This window comes from Ictidomys tridecemlineatus, chromosome 6 (genome assembly GCF_052094955.1).
Source record: "Ictidomys tridecemlineatus isolate mIctTri1 chromosome 6, mIctTri1.hap1, whole genome shotgun sequence".
NCBI lineage: Eukaryota > Metazoa > Chordata > Mammalia > Rodentia > Sciuridae > Ictidomys > Ictidomys tridecemlineatus.
The window spans coordinates 69,644,654-69,663,667 of NC_135482.1; the positions used below are offsets into that span (position 1 = coordinate 69,644,654).

The following is a 19,014-nucleotide window of genomic DNA, read 5'->3' on the forward strand; positions in this document are numbered from 1 at the left end:
CATCATGCATAGCTTAAAGGTAAAAGAAACAGCAGGGGCATGGTTCCAACTGCTTAGTAAACAATTGTAGAAGGATGTTTATTAAAGCTGGCTCTCAAGTGACAGATAAATGCATAGTTCTATTATGCATGCTAAATTCAGCATGTGCAGGCTTAAAAGGAGATAGATCAAAACAAGAAAGATTTAAAAAATCATAAAGACAAAATGCAGCTATGTCAGTATGTGACAGGAAAATAATTTTGTCCTAAAAATGATCTCCCCTCAGCCCCTCAAGAAACATGTAACCACAATTTATGGAATAAAATTAAAAGCAAGTTAGTAGTGTTCCATTCCTTAAGTTGCCTTGCATAGGGCTTTAAAAACCCATTCAAATGGGCTCTCATTAAGCCAAGATACCATTCAATCCTATTAAAAAAAGACCACATCACATAATTATGATGAATACTTCTTATTTATTAATGTGCAATGTTTTGTTCTTAAAAAGAAAAAAAAACCCAAAACGCACACACATCAAAGACACTGAACGTTTTCTCCTTGTACAGCTTTTCCCAACACATAAGGTTCCACTGCATGATCTGTAGAACAGTTCACTTATTCAGCATTGGCATGTTTTTCAATTTTCACTGTCCAGAACCACAGTTACAGAAAAATGTACAAATATTGTAGATGGTGAGCTGTGCCGCCTCCACATGATTACAAATTCAGTTCCTTAGTTGTCTGGGGCTTTGTGTAAATGCCAATAAATGTGAAAGTTCACCCAACTGTACCTCTTAACCTTTGTTCCCAAAGGTAAAGGGCAGGATTTTTAATCAAGTAGCAATTTATCTTTAATTAGGAAAACATAATTAGGTATTATCACCTAATTGTAATTACTGGTTGGAGAAAGTCATATTTCATGTGTAGTGACCCACATTGGATTACAGTTCTCCTCTTACTGAATTTTGCATCTATATTTGTATTTGGCAGACAGCCAATACAATATAAAAAGTGATCACTATGCTTCTCTGCAATGCAGGTGTCAAAGTCACCAACTCTGCTGCCAAAGAGACAACCAAGAGATCCTTCCCAAACCACATCTTGTCAATGTCTGTTTCCTGCTCAGACATCAAGTGTAAATCAAAAGAGTTGTATAAAAAAAAAATACCAGGTGAAATAAGTTAGAGAACTGTTCCACACTTCATTTCTGGTACAGTTAAGAACAGTTTAATGTCTCAAGGCACCACTATGGTTGAACATCAGATACATGGATAGTTGGCTAATCTACTAGGCTGGAAAGTTGGTATGTAGCTTGTGCAGTTGTGAAAAGCAATCTCTAGAGGACTGTTAAATATATAGTAGGCACATGTATCATAATACAAATAGAAAACAATGAGTCCTAGAAAAAGCATGTTGAGCACCTTTGTGGCATTGTTCATATTTCTTTACCTAGCACTACGTAAACCTTACATTTACAAAAGGAAAGACTAATTTTTTAAAGTTACACTCAAGGTTACTTTTTGTGCTATCTCCACATAAGTGAATCTAGTTCGTAGGGGTACTTTTAGAAGTTGTTGGGTCTTGATCAGCTTCTGTTGCACTGGTGGATTCATTCAGGTGGGAGCTCAAGTTTTCCGATGTCAGGTGGGAGGACTTGTAAATGATCTCGTTGAAGTCGGACCTGATGCAAACCAAAGGAGGGTCGTTCAGTGGGTCTTCCACTGAGACCTGGGTGTTTTCTCGTGTGATTCCCATGTCTTTGCTATGTTCTGATGGGGATTTTCTTTTCATGCGAGTGTAAGTTTTGTCTTGATTCTCCATGCCTTGCTCATTTTTCAAAAACCGTCCAAAGAACCAAATGAAGAATCCAAACCACACAAAAGCTATTAAACTTGGAACAAAGGCCAGACACTTGACATCAAGGCTAGCCCCTATGAATCTGCTATGCAAGAACATGTCTCCCTCAACATACGTTTTATTAGTCTGAGGGTTAGTGTGATTGGACCTCCATTCCCAGGACAGCTTGGTTCTGTTCAAATCCTTTAAGCTTTCTGAGTCTTTCACTGTATATATCTTCTGCCCTGGGCCAATATACTGCCCATACTCATGAGGTTTATAAAATATTTGGTTCTTCCACATATTAAGATCCAAAATCAAGACGAGAAAGATAATTCCATAGTTAAACCATTTACCTGCATTAAAAAAGAAATACTGCATTAATCAAAGACCCATAAAATTGCAATAGGGTTTTCTACAATAAAATGAAGATAATGGCATTAATATAAATTGTTCATATTTTAAACTTGTTAACAATTAAATTTTTGACAGTGCTATGCTGCCGTAAAGTGAATTGGCAAAGGAAGCTAACTAAATTCATTCTAGACATGTGAAAAACCTAACTGTAGATCCCCAAACCAATATCTTATGATATTTATAGCAACAAGATTAAGTCCTTGTTTTATAGGCACCACAGCTACATCAAATTTGGTTCCATGTAGGTTATTTTCTAGTACATTTTAATTAGTGTTGAAAACAAAGTTCTAATGAAATTCTTAGAAAGTCCACTGTATGATTGAACAGCTCTTGTGGTTTTATAATTATATTTGGGCAAGAAATAAATCATTTTGTAATGCAAGCACAGTAGTATATCAATTGAATTCACATTGCTGTTGCAGGTAACCTGTTGATTAAGCCATTAGTTGATGTGATTCAAATCAATAATCCTTGAGCAATTGTTTCAAGACTTTAAAAATAATTGCATTAAATTATCAATGGATGGAATGAATTCATCAAAAATATGATCAAAACTAATGAACTACTTTAAAAGACACGATTTGGAGAGAATGTAACTACTACGATTTCTTTGCAGTCTTTAAAATCTTTTATAAACAAGATGTTATTTAGTGATGTCTTACTGAGTGGTGTTTTTACATCTGCAAATGCAAAGAATGTAGAAAAATTTCCAAGGGATACTAGTATCCATTATAATATTTGTATTACTTCATTACAAATTTATAGTATCAAGTATATTGTAATGATATAGTGAAGTCCACTTTGTCATTTTGTTGTAGCAAATTTGGTGATATATGTAAAAGGCCCTAGAAGTTTCAATTATAATTTCAGCTACTATGCCCAAATTATTTTCTTTTTATTTGAAGATAATAGCATTGGACATTTTAAGTTACTACTTCTTTTCCTGTTTTGTTTTATGGTAGGTTCTTAGTATGCACCTGATCTAGTTTTGAAGTTCTAAGGAGTGATTTGAACTTAGTGCCAAATGTTATAAATATTTTATCATGTCTAGAAACAACATTTTCACTGTTCTAAGTTATTTTCTAGTTTGGGTTTGAAAAAAAAGCAAATAAACAAGGGGTGACAATATTTATTGAGCTCACAATCACTCTGTGTAGGACACATTGGTAGATAGTGAAGGCATATGTTTCTGCCTTCCAGAGGGAATTCATCATCTAGTTAGGGGAAAGGACAAAGACATCAGCACATAACAATAAGAGGTCACATTTGATAGATACCCAAAGAGTAATACTAAAGACAAATGCTGTACATGTTGAGAACATGGAATAAAAACGGAGGAGTAATTTTAGGATTTTGGAGTAAGTTCCAATTCATTAGGTCCTTGAAGGAAAAAACAGGACAGAGAACACTTTGGAAAAATTAGCTTTTTTAATTATTATTTTTTTAGTTTATGCTTTTATTATCCTTCAAAAAAGTAAGGTGATGTAGAAGAGAAGGGCCAAGAGGAGAGAGGAGGAAAAAGACTAGAGATCATTACAGGAAAAGCAAGGCAGGGTAGGGATAAAACAGATGAAGTGAAAATGTTCAGAGCTTCTCTCCTGGTATGAAGCACAGAGGTTGCTTATTTGTGGTGCTGGGGACTGAACTCAGGGCCTCCTGTGCAGCAAGTAAGCACTCTGTCCCCTGAACTATGTGTCTCAAACCTTGTCTGGTGTTAAGGGGGCACTAATCTGTAGTTTCCTCAACAAACAGAAAGTTGAAGAGGGGCTTTGGGTTCTTCTCTGCTGTAGGAGATTCAGACCTATTCTCTTGCTATAAACAGCATGTGTTACCAAAACTAGATTAAATAATAGAGGTAAGAGATCCTTGAGTTTGTATGACTGTCTGCCACAAATGTCTCCCTCTTTAAGTCTTTTAAAAATAAAATCACAAATAGGATAATCCCTCATAATGGGTTTCCTGTTGCTAGGGTTAACAGGATATAAAAAAAACTGGAGATAGCAGTAACCCAGAATCAGAGGACTCAAGAACACTCACGGAGATTGGCAAAGGGTACTTTCCTGATGGGTAGAAGATGCTCCATGTGTTCATGGTCATAGAAAACATAAAAGACCAATAAAATTGCTGAAGCAAAGTGGAAGTGATAGGCACTGGCCAAACTAAGAAAAAAAAAAAAACACAGAGGAGCTTTTCTCTATAGTCTCTAATTATTTTTCTACCAGTTGGATATAGTCTGGCCCTTCATTTCCACGTGAAATAATCAATTTATGTTATTTCTCACATGCCCCGAAGTCTGAATATTTAGATGGAGTAGAGGAGAAGCAAATTAAAACTGTGAAGCCTAACTTCAATTAATGGATATCATCCCCAGGCTCCCATACATCCTTATCAAACTGTGAGAGGGCATGCAGTGAGGAAATCAGCAGATGTAGGTCCCATCTCAACAGCAAACTTTGGTAATATGACCCCAGGTAACCTGTTCAGACTTGCTTCACCACAGTTATTCTATTTTCAAATTGAGGACACTAAATGAGATGGCTTCCAGTTCTATGATTTTTGCCTTCCTCCCCCAAATCCTTCTATTTATTAACTCCAGGTAGACTCCAATTTTTTTATTCTATGAAATGAAGAACTAATACCAGTGTAACTATTCAAAGGATCTTTTTGTGAGAATAAAATAAGAGGTTATATCTGAAATATTAAGTTTGCCAAAAAAAAAATAGGGTGGTATTATTTCTCCAATTTCTTTCTTTTGCTTACTCAGTCCAGATAATGTAACATCTTGGTGATAGAATAGAGTGAAAGACAGGTGTATGCAGCTTGTAACAAAGATAGATCTTAAAGGTGATCAAAGTTTTCAGTTTGGATAACCTAGCATGACATTCTGAGTGTTGACATCTATAGGTAAGTCACCTGGGACCAGAAATCCAAGAGGCCCACTTTGTAAATACATGTAAATAGACTTCTTTAAATCAGCTCATTTAACATCTGAAAAATCCTTAGTCACTGACAGGTTGTGTACAGCTTGCACCAGCATTGGGCCTGAGAAGAGTTCTTTTATATACACAGATTTTGAGGTGAAACAGCAAGGGGTAGTGTTCCCCAGAGTTGAGAGGCCAAGTGAAGTGGGAAAGAGCAGAGGGGAGAGATGGGAGAGGGGAGTGAGGCAGGCTGCATATTAACATTCTAGCCCCTTTCATTTTCCTGTGGATGGGCCAGCACCCCCCCATCCTCCACCCCCCACTGTCATAGCCACTCAGTTGAAACTCGAAGCTGTTTAAAAGGGCAGAAGGAATGGTCCTTCTTTTTATTTGTGTTTGTTTCCAACCTCCTGATGTGACCTCCAGTCCATTTATCTATTTGCACAGAGGAAGGATATTCATCTTTCTCTCTATCATCCATCTTCCCATTTTCTCACACAGTGTTTTGTTACCTTGGTAATGCTTTCTCCTCTTTAAAAAAAACAAAAAATTATTTTTCCCTGCGAGATGTGGTAAACCAGAAAGCAAAGTCAGGCAGGGCATCACAATCTCTATGCTCTTGTCTATAAAGTGAAGGAGTTGAGCTGTATAATCCTTCAGGTTTCTTCCTAGCCTGAAAAGTCTCTTTGATGAGTCTGTGAAATAAACATTGCCTAAACCTTAATGTTTTATGATGGGCCAGAAAAATCTCACCATTAGAGCAAAACAGATGGAATACACAGTTTTCATATGGAGAAAGGTTTCCCTTAAAAAAAAAAAAACACTGTATATTCTGAGAAACACGGTTTACCATAAAAAATAAATTTGAGTCCCTGAAATGACCCATATGGAAAGGATATAGACACAAAATGGAGAGAATAGAAAGTACTTCTTCTGTAGCCATTTCCCCAAGTGTGCTGTTGTGCATATATGATCAACAGTGACGAGAGGTTCAGTGTTTCCGCATTAATCACACGAGAGCTTTGCATTTCCCCCGTTGTTTCAGCTGCACAGCATGATGTAAATCAGCAAGGAGGTAGGCTAAGAATCCATACGTTATTCCTATTAATCTCCTTGTTGAAATATCTCACTGTCTCCTTTAATGAGAAATCACTGCATGGTGTTGGTGGGATTACCACTTTCTTGTATTTTGTGCTTTTAATGAATCTTACTGATTGTCAGAAATGATGTTATAATGGAAATTTTATCTTTTTACTTTGTGGGATTTTATAGAATTCTGGGACAGTTAATTTTAAAAGGATTCTTCATTAAATATCACCCTCACTTAACAGAGCAAAAGACAACAATTTGGGGGAAAGTGTTATTTTTATAAGTTAAGGGGAAAGGAAATAAAGTGCTGATATTTCTACCATGTAATAAACCAGTCATGATTCAAACATGCAACTATGATTGTGTGTGTGTGGTGTGTGTGTCTGTTACTGAGATTGAACCCAAGAGACCTTTTCCACTGAGCTATGTTCCAGCCCTTTTATTTATTTATTTGTTTATTTTTTTTTTTTTTGGAGACAAGGACTTGCTAAGTTGCTGAGGCTGGCTTTGAACTTGGAACCTCTTGCCTCAGTCTTCTGAGTCACAGGTACCACCATGCCTGGTAACTCCAGTTTTTAATCCTTTACTCAGCACATTTGCCAGTCAGCACTATAATTGAGCTGTTCTGTGGGCACCTGTTCAACTGGGATTTGATACTACTCAGCCAGACACCCAGGGCAGGTGCACTAGAGCCATGGTCCACAAAGCTCTTCAGCATCCATCATGGGACAGCGGGAAACCATGGCCTTGAAGAAGACAAATTTTGGATAAATAAAATAGTTTTCTATCAATCTTCTTGGCCTTGTTCAATGTCCTCTTATTTTAGACAGAGCAGTGAAAACAGGGCTCACTGAGTTATCACCTCTTCAGGTCTCTCCCTAAATAATTGGGGGATCACTAGAAACCACTTAAGGACTTAGGTCATGAAGAGACCATTTAGTAAACTGAAGATATTTACTTACTAATTTATGAATTAATAATAATTGAGTTAGTAAAGTACCTTCTTAAGACTTAAAAGCAAATTGATAAAGCTTCTTAAAGTGCCTCTCTTGTCATTACTAACTTCCTAAGTGGGAGACTATTCCTTTCAGAAGTAATTCAATATGACAAGTACAGGTAGTACTTGGTAGATCACTTTGTGATAATAAAAATAAAAAGAAGAGGCCGTGCGGGTGTACTGAATTAGATGGCCATTAGCCTATGACTTTCTTGAAAATGTGTCATGGGAATGGTGTCATGCTCATTTCTCTGTTCTCTGGATCCTAGCCTGGTTTTTGATACACATTAACTCAGAAAATGTCCATTAACCAACATATATATTCTGAGACAATGTGCCCAGAAAAATACAAAGAATGAAATCTTAGTGTTTTAAATCAAATGTATGTGTTGCAATCATGTGGTGACGTCCAGATATGCCTAAATTGGATATAATCTGGAAAATTGGGAAAAGCAAAATATTCATATCTCTAAAATTATGATTTATTCTGTATTCTAAGTCCTTTTCTCTGGCTGTGAAGACATTCCTGAAGGGGATGTGAGTTTTATTGCAAAAATGCATGAATGAAGACAGGATGCTCAGCTTGAGTTGGGCAGACGAACTCAGGTCCAGCAAGGACTCACAGGCTATGGGGCAAAGCAACCAGAGCCCTGAAGACAAGTTTTGTATGAATAAAAGGAATTGTTGCTTCCTATAAAAGTAAACATAGTTAACTTCTAGAACTGTACAAATGCATTGAAAATGAAAATAGCTTCAGGAGAGATTTGGAAAAATTCCCCATTGAGAGATGAGCAAGAGGTCTTCATGTACTCTGGAAAATTCGTGATCTTTGGGGACCGTCGTTGTGGGCAGGATGTATCATATTTCCCTATAACAAGTCCCTTGCTGATCTTGTCAGAATCTTCTGCTGGCTGGACTAGAATCCTGCCCCCTCCCCGGCACTACCCCTCAGCTGATTGACATAGGAGAACTCTTTAAGAAAACAATCTCTGGGAACTCATTTGCCAGAAATCACACACCTATGGAAATAAAATGAAGGGTTTTTATTCATTAGTTTGCACATCCTCGCTGTTGTTGAGCACCTGTGCCCTCACACCACTCAGGAAACTGAAGTGGAACACAGACGCTGTGGAAGCTTGTTTACTTCTACATTTTCCATTTTTGCCGAAAGGGTTCCCGGGGGCATCATTGTGCCAACAGTGAGAACTCTTCTCGTGGCTGCACAGGCCTTCCTTCTGGCCTTTCCCTCAACCCCCTCCTAATTTACTCAGATGATGGCCACCGATGGGACACTTCCTTTGTCTAGCTGGGATGACAGATGGCAGAGTTTCCACCGGGATTGGCATTAATAGGACTCAGAGGAGTTTCTGAGGCTGAATTGAGAGGCCATTCCTCTCTCGCCTCCAGAGGTTTAGTGCATCACATTTTTTAAATCCATCTCTGCACTCACCTTTTAGGTAAAAGGGAAGAGGGCAGAGGGGATAATTATGCAGTCGCTTTTAGCATTTTTTTCTTTAAAAGAAGAACAATGGACTTGGGCTAAAAGTACCAATGTGATGAATCTCTAATCACTTATCCCTTTGTTAGCTGAAGTCAAAATTCCAAGAAAAAATGTTTTAACACACCCTTGGATAAAGATGATTTATTTTTATAAGCTGTAGCCCAGCTTATAAAATGAAAGCTCATACATACTGCAGCAAACCATCTGTCAAGGGGGATCCAGATGAGCTAAACAGATGCAACAATTCAAGTTATTTCTGACATGCATAAATAAAGCTAGCTTGGAATCAGGATTAAAAAATACTCAAATCCTAAATGCTTTTAAAATGTCAATGGGAACTCATCAGTGTCAGATAACCCTCTGCACAGAGCATTGCGCGGGGAGAGAGCATTTTCCATTCCAGCTTTCTTCTGCCCGAGGACTCATGACAGTAGGTAACAGCAGAGCAATCAGAATAGTGGATAAATGGTAAGAGAATGCTTTCTCAGGCTACCCAGTGTTTTGAATTAAATAGGAAACACAAGCTCTGCATGAATGAAAGGAAAAACTTTAGGTAAAAAAATAGTGAAAGCTTACTACAGGGCAGGCAATGTATTAAGGGCCTTGCACTTGTACATTAATTCTCACAACTGTTCCCATTTAGGAGATAAGAAACTGAGCCTCTGAGAAGTTAAGGAACTTGATGAGGGATAATAAGTACAGAGCTGCAGCACATACATCAAACCCTCAGTTGCTTCAGAATGTGCTGAATGCCTTGTCTAGGTCATAGAAATGTGGCAGCTGGGGCCAAGGTGGGGCCACCTCTGACTCTGGAAGACCCTTGGCTGTCTCTGCCCCAGCTCTTCAAGTGCAGTATAAACACAGGGAGATAAAGCAATGGGGGAAGGCATCTAGGAGCCCTCAGGTTTCCTTTCTATCCCTGGCCCCTGCTTCTTCTGTGAACACCCAGACTAGCACCTTTCCCTGATCATTCTCCACTCTGAGACAATTTCGGTTGGTTTAGCTCTGAACTTTCCAGCTCCTGGAAGGAAGGACTCTGCCATGTGCCTTTCTTACCGGCTATTCTACTGAATTTGCATTTTGGTTTTAACAATTGCATATGAAAATGAATAAAAGCTGAGATTAGATGAGTTCTGCCTATAGAAATGTTTCTCAGCAGCAGAATTTCTCTAAGAGTGCTCCTCTGGCTGCCTGCCCCGTTACCACATGTTGTTTAGAGAACGATGAATTCAAGACGCTGCCCCCATACCACGGGCATTAGATCCTGGGTGTATGTACGACTGATGGATTTCTTTTTTAACGTCTCCAGGTGATTCTAGCATACTTTAAAGTTTGAGTTCCATGGTGAATATAGAAGGTTTCATGCTTAGTCACCACCCCAGTGTAATAAGTATATTTGCTTCTCAAGGAAAGTACTGAAGTGTCCTTTAAAAACAAAGCAAATGTTGGGGCAGCTGGACAACAAGTAAGCATTTGCAGTTCACATGGAATCTTGCAAGAAATTTTTCCATCTAATTATAGAGAATATTAAAATACATGACAAAGCACAGTATTTTGGAAGTTTTATCTAAGCTTTTCCTCCAGAAACAATTGTCTTATAAGGTGAGATAAAGTAGAAGGCCCTTCAGGATTAGATGCTTTTCCATAGCAACCTCTGCACCTTGCCAGCTTCTTCAGTTGATTAACAGAAAAGAGGTAGTAACAGAAACAGAGCACAAGGAGAGGGGAAGAGCTCTTTCTTCAGCCTGCAAACTTGTCGCCATTTTCCCAGGTATTTTAACAATGGGTCTGTGGATGCATGTGAACAAATTGGATCTACCACAAATCAGAGTTAATGGGAGAATTCTTGATGGCAAAGCCCTCCCCTCCCCTACTTTATTTTGAATTTAAACACCAGAATCCTTAAAGGCCTTCCCAGTAGATCCAAGTAATAATTATTTTCATGGCCAATTTCATGGAGACATTCTGGAGTCATCTGCAGGTTCTCCATCAAAGAGGAGCACTTCTAAATTATCAATGTCACCTGGGGAAATCTCATTCCCTTGCCCTTTCCCAGACCTTCTGGGTCAGACCCATTAGGGATGGAGCCCAATGATCCATATAAGGTTCCTCCAGTGATGTGGCTATGTTCCCACCTTCTGAAAAATCTTATTTACATGCAATCTTCATGACAAAAATTTAAGTAGTTTTTCTTCCTGCACAGCTTTTATAAAATAATACGGGGGGTGGGAAGGGGCAAGAGTTTCAAGTCCCGTGTCTGCTTTTCTCTAAATGCAGTGTGGACTTGACTTTAATGTTAATGACACTGGAGTTTCAGGGAGTCCTGTGTGCATGGCTCCCTTCCAAGGCACTTCAGATAATTTTCTAATATACTTTTGTATTCATCTTTTTAAGAAAAAGTATTCAAATTGTGTAAACATTGCTCATTACAAATCCTGAATCTTCTTCCTTCAATAAAGGACAGTGTATATAATAATGAAGACATGTAAAATAGCCCTAAATTAAATATTTTTAACAGCTCAATTTTTTTTTAACTAATGTGTTCTTAAATTGGTTTATTTCTTTCTCTCTCTCTCTTTTTTTTTTTTTGCCTTAAACCAATGTTCTGCACTTAAGCAGTATATTTTTGACAGGCATTCTGATAGTCAGAGACAATATTAGCACAGTGATAGCCTGGGACAAGAGCTAGTAGCTAGAACAGATGGTCCAGGCAAAAGCCCACCCAAAGGGATATGCTGATGCCATGTGTATGATAGCTGTTTTAGAAGTCCGAGAGGGTAGCATGCTGCAGAGATTAAGTGGGGACTCAGAAACCACACTATGTGACCTGAACTCAAATTGATTGATTTACCCAGTGAATTTAATAGATGGGACTCATTCATTTTGAATAGGAAAAGAAACCTACTGCATCTTCCTTATTCATGAGCTCATTCTCCAATTTAGGAAGGTCGCCTCATGCTCAAAGGAAAAAACAGCCTCCAAGCTGGGAAGCAAAGGTTTTCTGCAGTGTTCAGATGTTAAGGTTTTCTGTGCTTGGGCTATTTTTATTCAGCAGCACAGACGGTAGTGTAAGCACAGATTTCTTCAGCAATTTTTATTATAGCAGGTGTGGGATCTTAGGCCATTGTCCTTAAAACACATGTGCCTTCATTCCCTGCATTTGAACAGCTTGGGAGCTAATGCCAATTTATCTGTGATAATTCAGCTGTCTGCTTCTTGTTATAAAGAAAAAGAAGTATAAAATGTAACTCCAGGAAGCCTTTATCTTCAGATGAGAATGACTAAAATTTCATGAAAGAACATTATAACAGATCATATTTTAGTCATTTCAAAAGCAGGAAATATTTGAAAATGAAATACTCCGGGGTCTACAAAAGAATCACTTAAGACAAACCCATGTTCAGACACAGAAGTAGGTTTAACAAAATGAACAGGTAAGTGTCCTAACTCCATAATGGCATATGAACTGATGGGAGCATTTGGAATTCCATTGTCTCCATCTCGGTAGAAAATGAAAAAGTTTTAATGTTGAAAATATATACCATACATTGTGAGAAAAGAAATACCCAATGAGCAAGATCAAAGCCGTGTGGTACATGGAGAATGGCAGAAGTGTTATCTGTTTCAAAGATGTGTCCTCCCCCTTCCCTAATCATATACTGGAGGGGCAACCCAGCAGGGGTCTGTGAGCCCTGGTTCACTTTGACTCTAAGAAGGAATATCTGCTAGTTAGCACAATTGGAACATGAGTAGAGGTGACATGTTTCTTTTTCAGGCCAAGGTGGTTAAACAACAGGTAAGTCTTAAACATTTTCCCTATTCTTTTTATCCTCATCTGCCTGTTGGATGTCAACACTGAAATTGCCAAGGCTATTAGTAGCCGAAGTCCCAGATTGATGGTGCTCAGTCCCCAGCCAACACGAACCACCTTTAATGAGAGAAAAAACTGAATTGGTGCCTCTCAAATGTTTTGGTTTGCTTGTTGAGAGCAAACACTGGATAGCAGACAGTCGAATGGCGTTCAGTTATGTAGCATACCTGTTATGTGGATGCGGTACTCCTCCTTGAAGATCTTCTGGAAGAAAGGGATCTTGAACTGCATGTGAGGAGTGTGCAACCCAGGGAGGTTTACATCGACATCTCCCATGAAGTGGGGGAATTCCCAGTCCTGTCAGAGAAAATCAACACAAAATCATATTTGTGATTTGTTTCATTTCCAAGTAGCAAAAACTTCCAAAACTGACTTCTTGAAAGTATTCATTTTATAATCATTTAAATGCAGACAGCTGTTGGATGCATCAATTTCATTCTGTGATGGTTATTTTATGTACATGAGGTAGCAGTATGCATTCAAAATCAAAATTAAGTCATAACTTAGATCCTTAGATTTTTCTCTTTAATGTAGCAATAAGAAACTAACACAGAAATGATTTACAACTATATATGTTTATTTCTTGCATTCTGGAGAACTAATCTTACATTTTTTAGAGAAAGGAAGTGATCTGTATTTAATAAATTTGAAATAAGTGTGTTATATTTTGTTTTGCTATTTTTTCAAAAATATGAACCTCTAATAACATGCGTTATAGAAGAGGACAAAGTAAAGAGGATTTCATTCACTTAACCAAATTCTTCAACTTATACCAGGGGGCTTTATTAATCATCTCTGCTGGCAGCTGTTCAGAATGTACAATATCAAAGACTCCTGTCCGGATTTCTTGGAATTCAGATCAATTTGAGCCAAAAGATGGAGGACCTGACATGGTGGCACTGGAGACCAACAGGGAACTAATTCCCACACTGACATTAGTTATTTCGTGTCTCACCTGCTCTTGGTTTTTAGGTAGAGGCACCAAATTAAATTAAAGAAACAATACATTGAATCTGAAAAAACATTTCAGATGGATTCACAGGCATTAATACACACAATTCTGTTTTAATTACTAAATTATCATGAAATCATAAGTGCTATATCTAATTAATATTTTAACCAACTTAAATATGAAAATCTTGAACAAAATATTAATTTGAAATTTCAATCCATTAGCTCAATGTAAAACAGTTAAATTTATTCAAGACTTCTACCTATGTAGCTGACAGAAGTTTAGAAATAGAACTGCCTGAACTTTTTAGGAGTTTCCATGTCCATTCCACTCTTCTGTCTGTTGAGCACACTAACTAAAGAAGAATAAGCCTGGAGGGAAGGAGGCTGTGTGAGTAGAGTAAAGCCTTCAGTGTCTAGTAGGTTCCTCATCTGGGAATCATTTCAAGCTGACAATACGAAAAAAGTACACAAAGAAAAAAGATGAAAGAATGCATCATATCTTTTCTATCAGTGTGTGTGTGTGTGTGTGTGTGAATGAATCTCATAGTGGTCTCGCCTCCCCTTATTTTTCAGATGCCATCAGCGAATAGACATGTCATTTGGAAAGTTCAGAAAACCCAAAGCACTAAGGCTGAATGAATTTGGAATATTTTGATTTGAAACATTAGCAAAAACTGAATTGGTAATGGTACCTGTTAACTACTGGTAAGGCTGTAGCATAGCCTTTGCCTTTCCTTTTTCCCTAATACCATCTTTTGCTCTTTCTGTGCTACTTGCAAGAAAATTGATATTAAATTTAGGCCTTTGTTAAAATATAACTGATGAAAACATATGCTTGGAAAAGAAAATGACTTGTAACTAGAATATCTTTCACTTGCCCTGGATAAATGACACCTTATCATCGATACAGCAATTCTCTTTTTATTTCTTGGCTTAAGGAAAAGAATATTTCCTGGTAGTAATTGGGCCATTGTATTTAGAATTGGCTTCTTTTTAGAAAGACATTTCTTGGATGCTCCCATTTGGTTTTTCCTTTTGTGAAACTGAACTTTTCTACTGGGTGTGAAATTGGTTTTGGTTTGAAAGCAATCTCTGGAGATTTCATGTAAACTGCTGTGATCAAAATTCCATTCACTAAAAAATGGCTTCTCAATTATTTCCCACCTGTACTTGGAGATAGAAAGAAGAGTTAAGGAAATGGGGAGTAGAAGGAAAAGGGAGAAGAAGAAGTCTTGGTGTTTATGTGGATGATGACTTTTGGGATTCTTAAAAGATAATCAGGGAAGGGAATCAGTGGCAGGGGCCGGGGGTTGAGATATGAGAAAAAGAGGTGGTGCCATATAAGAATTTTTTTCTTAAAAAAACATAAGCAAAAAAGATGATGTCTTACTCAGAAAGTCTCCCAGATGCACTCCTTCTATTTTATTTTTATAATAATCATGTTTTGCTTTGTCAAAACTTTTAATCTCTCAACTCCCTGTCTCCAATCTCTTCCTCAACTACTCCAGTTAGTACATTTCAATTCCTACTCTACGTAGTTCTTCAAACTTATTATTCTTGAATCAGTGTAAACTCTGGCCTAAATTGACTTGGGGAGGGATGGAAAGAACTGTTACCATTTTTCAGAACATTTTGAGCTCATCTTAATGGAAAATGGATGTCTGAGGTTAATGAAATGTCTGTTATTTATTGAAAGAAGGCAGAAAAAGGAGGAGGATGGTCTTCTGAGCCTTCCTAGATTTCAGTCTCTTCATGTACAGATCGCTCTTGAAAGTATCCACATCACAGTTTTGGGGGGGAGGATGAGGTGATGCCTGAACAGCAATTGGCACACAGGGGAAAGTCATGGAAATGGCCAACATGCATAGTTGATTTCCTCGCATGATTCCAAGGTCAGGTTTATTCTGAGAGTAAAGCAGAGGAAGCTGAATCTGTTTTCTAAGGGTCACATGTTGGTGGCTTTAATGAAATGCCGGCTTTAAGATCTAAAGGAAAAGAGAGTTACCGTTTTGCCTTCATCCCTTGCATAGCACTCCCCACCACCATACCTCTGGCTGGGATTTGGCCAGAGCAGAGACCTACCCAGGTCAGGGAAAAAGGGGGAGCACCTCCCTCAAAGGCATATAGGAGGGGCCTCATGAGGAAGACAGAGAAAGACTTTAATGTTTCCTGGTGCAATGTGAGTCACAGTGACCTCCAGAAATAACTGTGGGAGATTTAAATGATGCAGAGAGGACTTCTATGCATGTAGGAGAGTGAGCCAGCAACATGTGCGACTAAAGGCTGAGGAAACCATGGACATTTGTGTTATAAATTATTGAGCACTTGCAATGTTCTAATATCATCCTAGGATGTATGCTCTTATTGTCTCTCTGTGTGTGAATTTAAATACCTCATCTATTTATCTATCTGCACATACATTCAAAATAATCCTGAAAACTTGTTATTATTGACATATTTCTCCCGGTTTTATTGAGGTATAGTGTACAAATAAAAATTATATGTACTTAATTAAAGTCACAATGTGATGTTTCGATATATGTAGTCATTATGAAATAACTATCATAAATTAATTAATACATCCATCCACAGATGGAAATTTGCCTCAGAGAAGTTACTTGTCCAAAGTGGAAAAAAGGGTCATGTAGCAGAGCCCAAGTTTTAACTGGTTCCAAAGAACCCATACTTTCCACCAGGCCAGGCTGTCATTAACCACGAAAAGTAACATTATTTTCTCTTTGTAATTCGCAAATGGAATTATTTTTACCTGCTTTGTGTTCTGAATGAGAAGCACCAATGATCATCTACACATCTCTAAGAACCAATGTCATATGGGTTTTAAATTTTCTCTCCCCAACCCCAAAGGGCTGCCCTTTATCTGACCCTAATGTGAACAGGAAGACCAGCTTTAACTCTTTCTCCATGGAGCAGCTGCCCCAGGGACTGTTGGCTTTTATCAGACTGCCAAGAGGCGGATGGTTTGACCAATGGGTGATTTACAGCAAATCCTGAGACTGTCTTGGCATCATGAATATGGGTGCATAGCCAGTTTTACACACATGTTAAATATGCGTATCTTATGAGAATCATGGCTTCTTTTCCTTCTGCATGAATGTAAAAATGCATATTTTGAACACAAGATAAAGTATTTATTAAGAGAATGATAAGCAAGATGTGTTCAGTTACTAAACTCACGGTACATAGGCACATCTTGGAAATGCACATTATGAAATGTTCATTTATTTTGTTCTTCAAAAAGTGTTATCAGTGTTTAGTAATTCAAAGCCTTCTTACTGTTCTCTGCTATTAAATCCAGCAATAACTGGCAGAAGTCTATCAGATTTGTGGTTCAGTGGTGTGAGAATTATCTAGGCACATGGTATTATGCTATTCTGGTTCTCATCAGTTCGTGATGATATCCACAGTGTGAACAGACCACTAGCCTTGCATCTGCCTCATATAGGAGAAACAGTTAATTTTCATTCAGATGGGCATATTTCCATATAAAAATAAATGAGCAGTGTCATGATATATATCCAATCTTATTTCTTACATACTATGGTTTACTTCTGCCTATGGCAATAAAAAGCAGCTACTGATCCCTATTATTCATGGCCCACATTTGGACAGAATTTTAGGACAATGTTAAGTACATAAGCAAGCTAGTCTCAGGACATCCTGGATTCATCATTTCCCAGTGCTTTCTCATTACAATCCATGCCTCAGGGTCAAGGAGAAGAACTTGGTACTATTCAGAGGAACTCGAGCTTGAAACCAACACTGTTTTGAATTCCCTGACTAGCATTCAATTTCCCAAATCAAATGAAGAGACCTCATTTCTATTTAGGGAAGTGTTTGACGATAAAAATGTAATAACACTGATTACTCTATCCTGCAAAACTAGAGCCATCGTATCAGAACAGAAGTTATATTTTCTGGGTTAAAGATTAGACACCTGTTTTTTGAGGAAATTAAGAAAGAAATTAGATTTTAATGAAAAGCTGGAAACTATTTAGAATTGAATTGACAATAGATTATTCAACGTTGCTAAAAATATCAGTATTTTTCAATGTAATAATTTATATATCTCCTCTTTATAGACATTAGACTATTAAATTTCAAATTATTTCAAAAGCCAACTTTACGGATATATTTCTTTCCTTCTTTGTTAATCTCTATTTCACCATTCTCTAGAGCTGAATTTAGATCCCTGAATATAAGAACATTTTGCCAAAGATCTTCCCGGCTTGTAAAGTATCCTTAGCTTTTCCATGCTTAGCAGTGTCCTAGCAACAGGATTTTAGATGACAGTGAGTAGTGGTGGCCTGAAGAATTGTACTTATGCTTTGGGTGATATTTTTGTTTCTTATTAAGCAACTAGAGTGCCTGGTTTCTTTCAGAAACTCTGTGCTTCTTCTAATTGGCAAAGTTGCCATAGTATCATTCAGTTGAATTCATCCTTGGAAGCTCTGACATACAGTTGGTTTTGTTATTTATTTGTTTATTGCCTGTCTCCCCCACTGGAATGTAAGCTCTAGGGAGCTAAGAGGAATTTTTTTTCCTGTTTTGTCCACTGCTGTGTTTCCCATACCTGAAATAGGGTTCAGCATAGAGTAAGAACTCAAATATTTGCTAATTGATGAATGGAGTGCTCTGAACGTTACACAACAATCCATTTTGGGTTTCATGTAAATGGAAACACAGATGGATGTAGTTAAACAGAAACAGCACAATAAAAACTTGTTTTTGTAAATAAATGTTACACATCACATAAGATTAATTATTATAAAGAAATTTGTTGTCTTACATTTTTTTCTTTATTCACCAGGTATACTGGAATTGTATGGAGAGCAACAAAAAGTCTCAGCCATTAGCCAAAGATCACAAAAGAAAGAAGAGAATGGATCATCAGAGGGAGTGAAGGTCAAGTGTAAATATCATATTGTGAGTTGAGCTAATAAATGTTTGGGAAGTTGGTTAATACACTTTGTATACAACCAGAGATATGAAAAATTGTGTTCTGTATGTGTAATAAGAATTATATAGTACATTCCGCTGTCATATATAAATAAATTAATTAATTTAAAAAGACAGCAAAAGAATGTGTGTTGGGGGACTGAAAAGGGGTCCCCTTTGAATTGCCATTTGCAAAGGAGCTCATGAGATATGTGCAAACAAGTTGGAAAACATGAATGAGAATATAAAGGAGCATGTGGTTTGGAAAGGGTGAAGGGATAGCTTCACACAATGATGACAGTAGGAGAAGTGTTAAGGTAAAATGGAATGCAAGACAGAACCTGGAGTTCACAACAGAGGTTTCAGGACACTTTTTGATGTCCTTTGACATTGACCCTTTTCTCATATGTTGTATTCTGATTTTCTCTTGATATTCACTGTTGTTTTCCCCCTGAAGATCAAATGCATTCTATAACCTTTTGTAGTTTTCTTTTAG

The 19,014-nt window shown here is 37.5% G+C and overlaps 1 protein-coding gene across 4 annotated transcripts in view; it reads right to left on the reverse strand.

Annotated features, from left to right (window-relative positions):
* Positions 1 to 432: 432 nt before the first annotated feature.
* The window catches only part of Tmem117 (transmembrane protein 117), a 453,899-nt gene continuing 435,317 nt past the window's right edge, over positions 433 to 19,014 (reverse strand). For all 4 annotated transcript variants that reach the window (XM_078014851.1, XM_078014852.1, XM_040280778.2 and 1 more), the window contains 2 exons: positions 12,776 to 12,905; positions 433 to 2,168 (listed from right to left, as the gene is read on the reverse strand). In XM_078014851.1, coding sequence (XP_077870977.1) covers positions 1,522 to 2,168; positions 12,776 to 12,905 — 777 coding nt within the window. In that variant the 3' untranslated portion in view covers positions 433 to 1,521. The remainder of the gene's footprint in view (positions 2,169 to 12,775; positions 12,906 to 19,014) is intronic.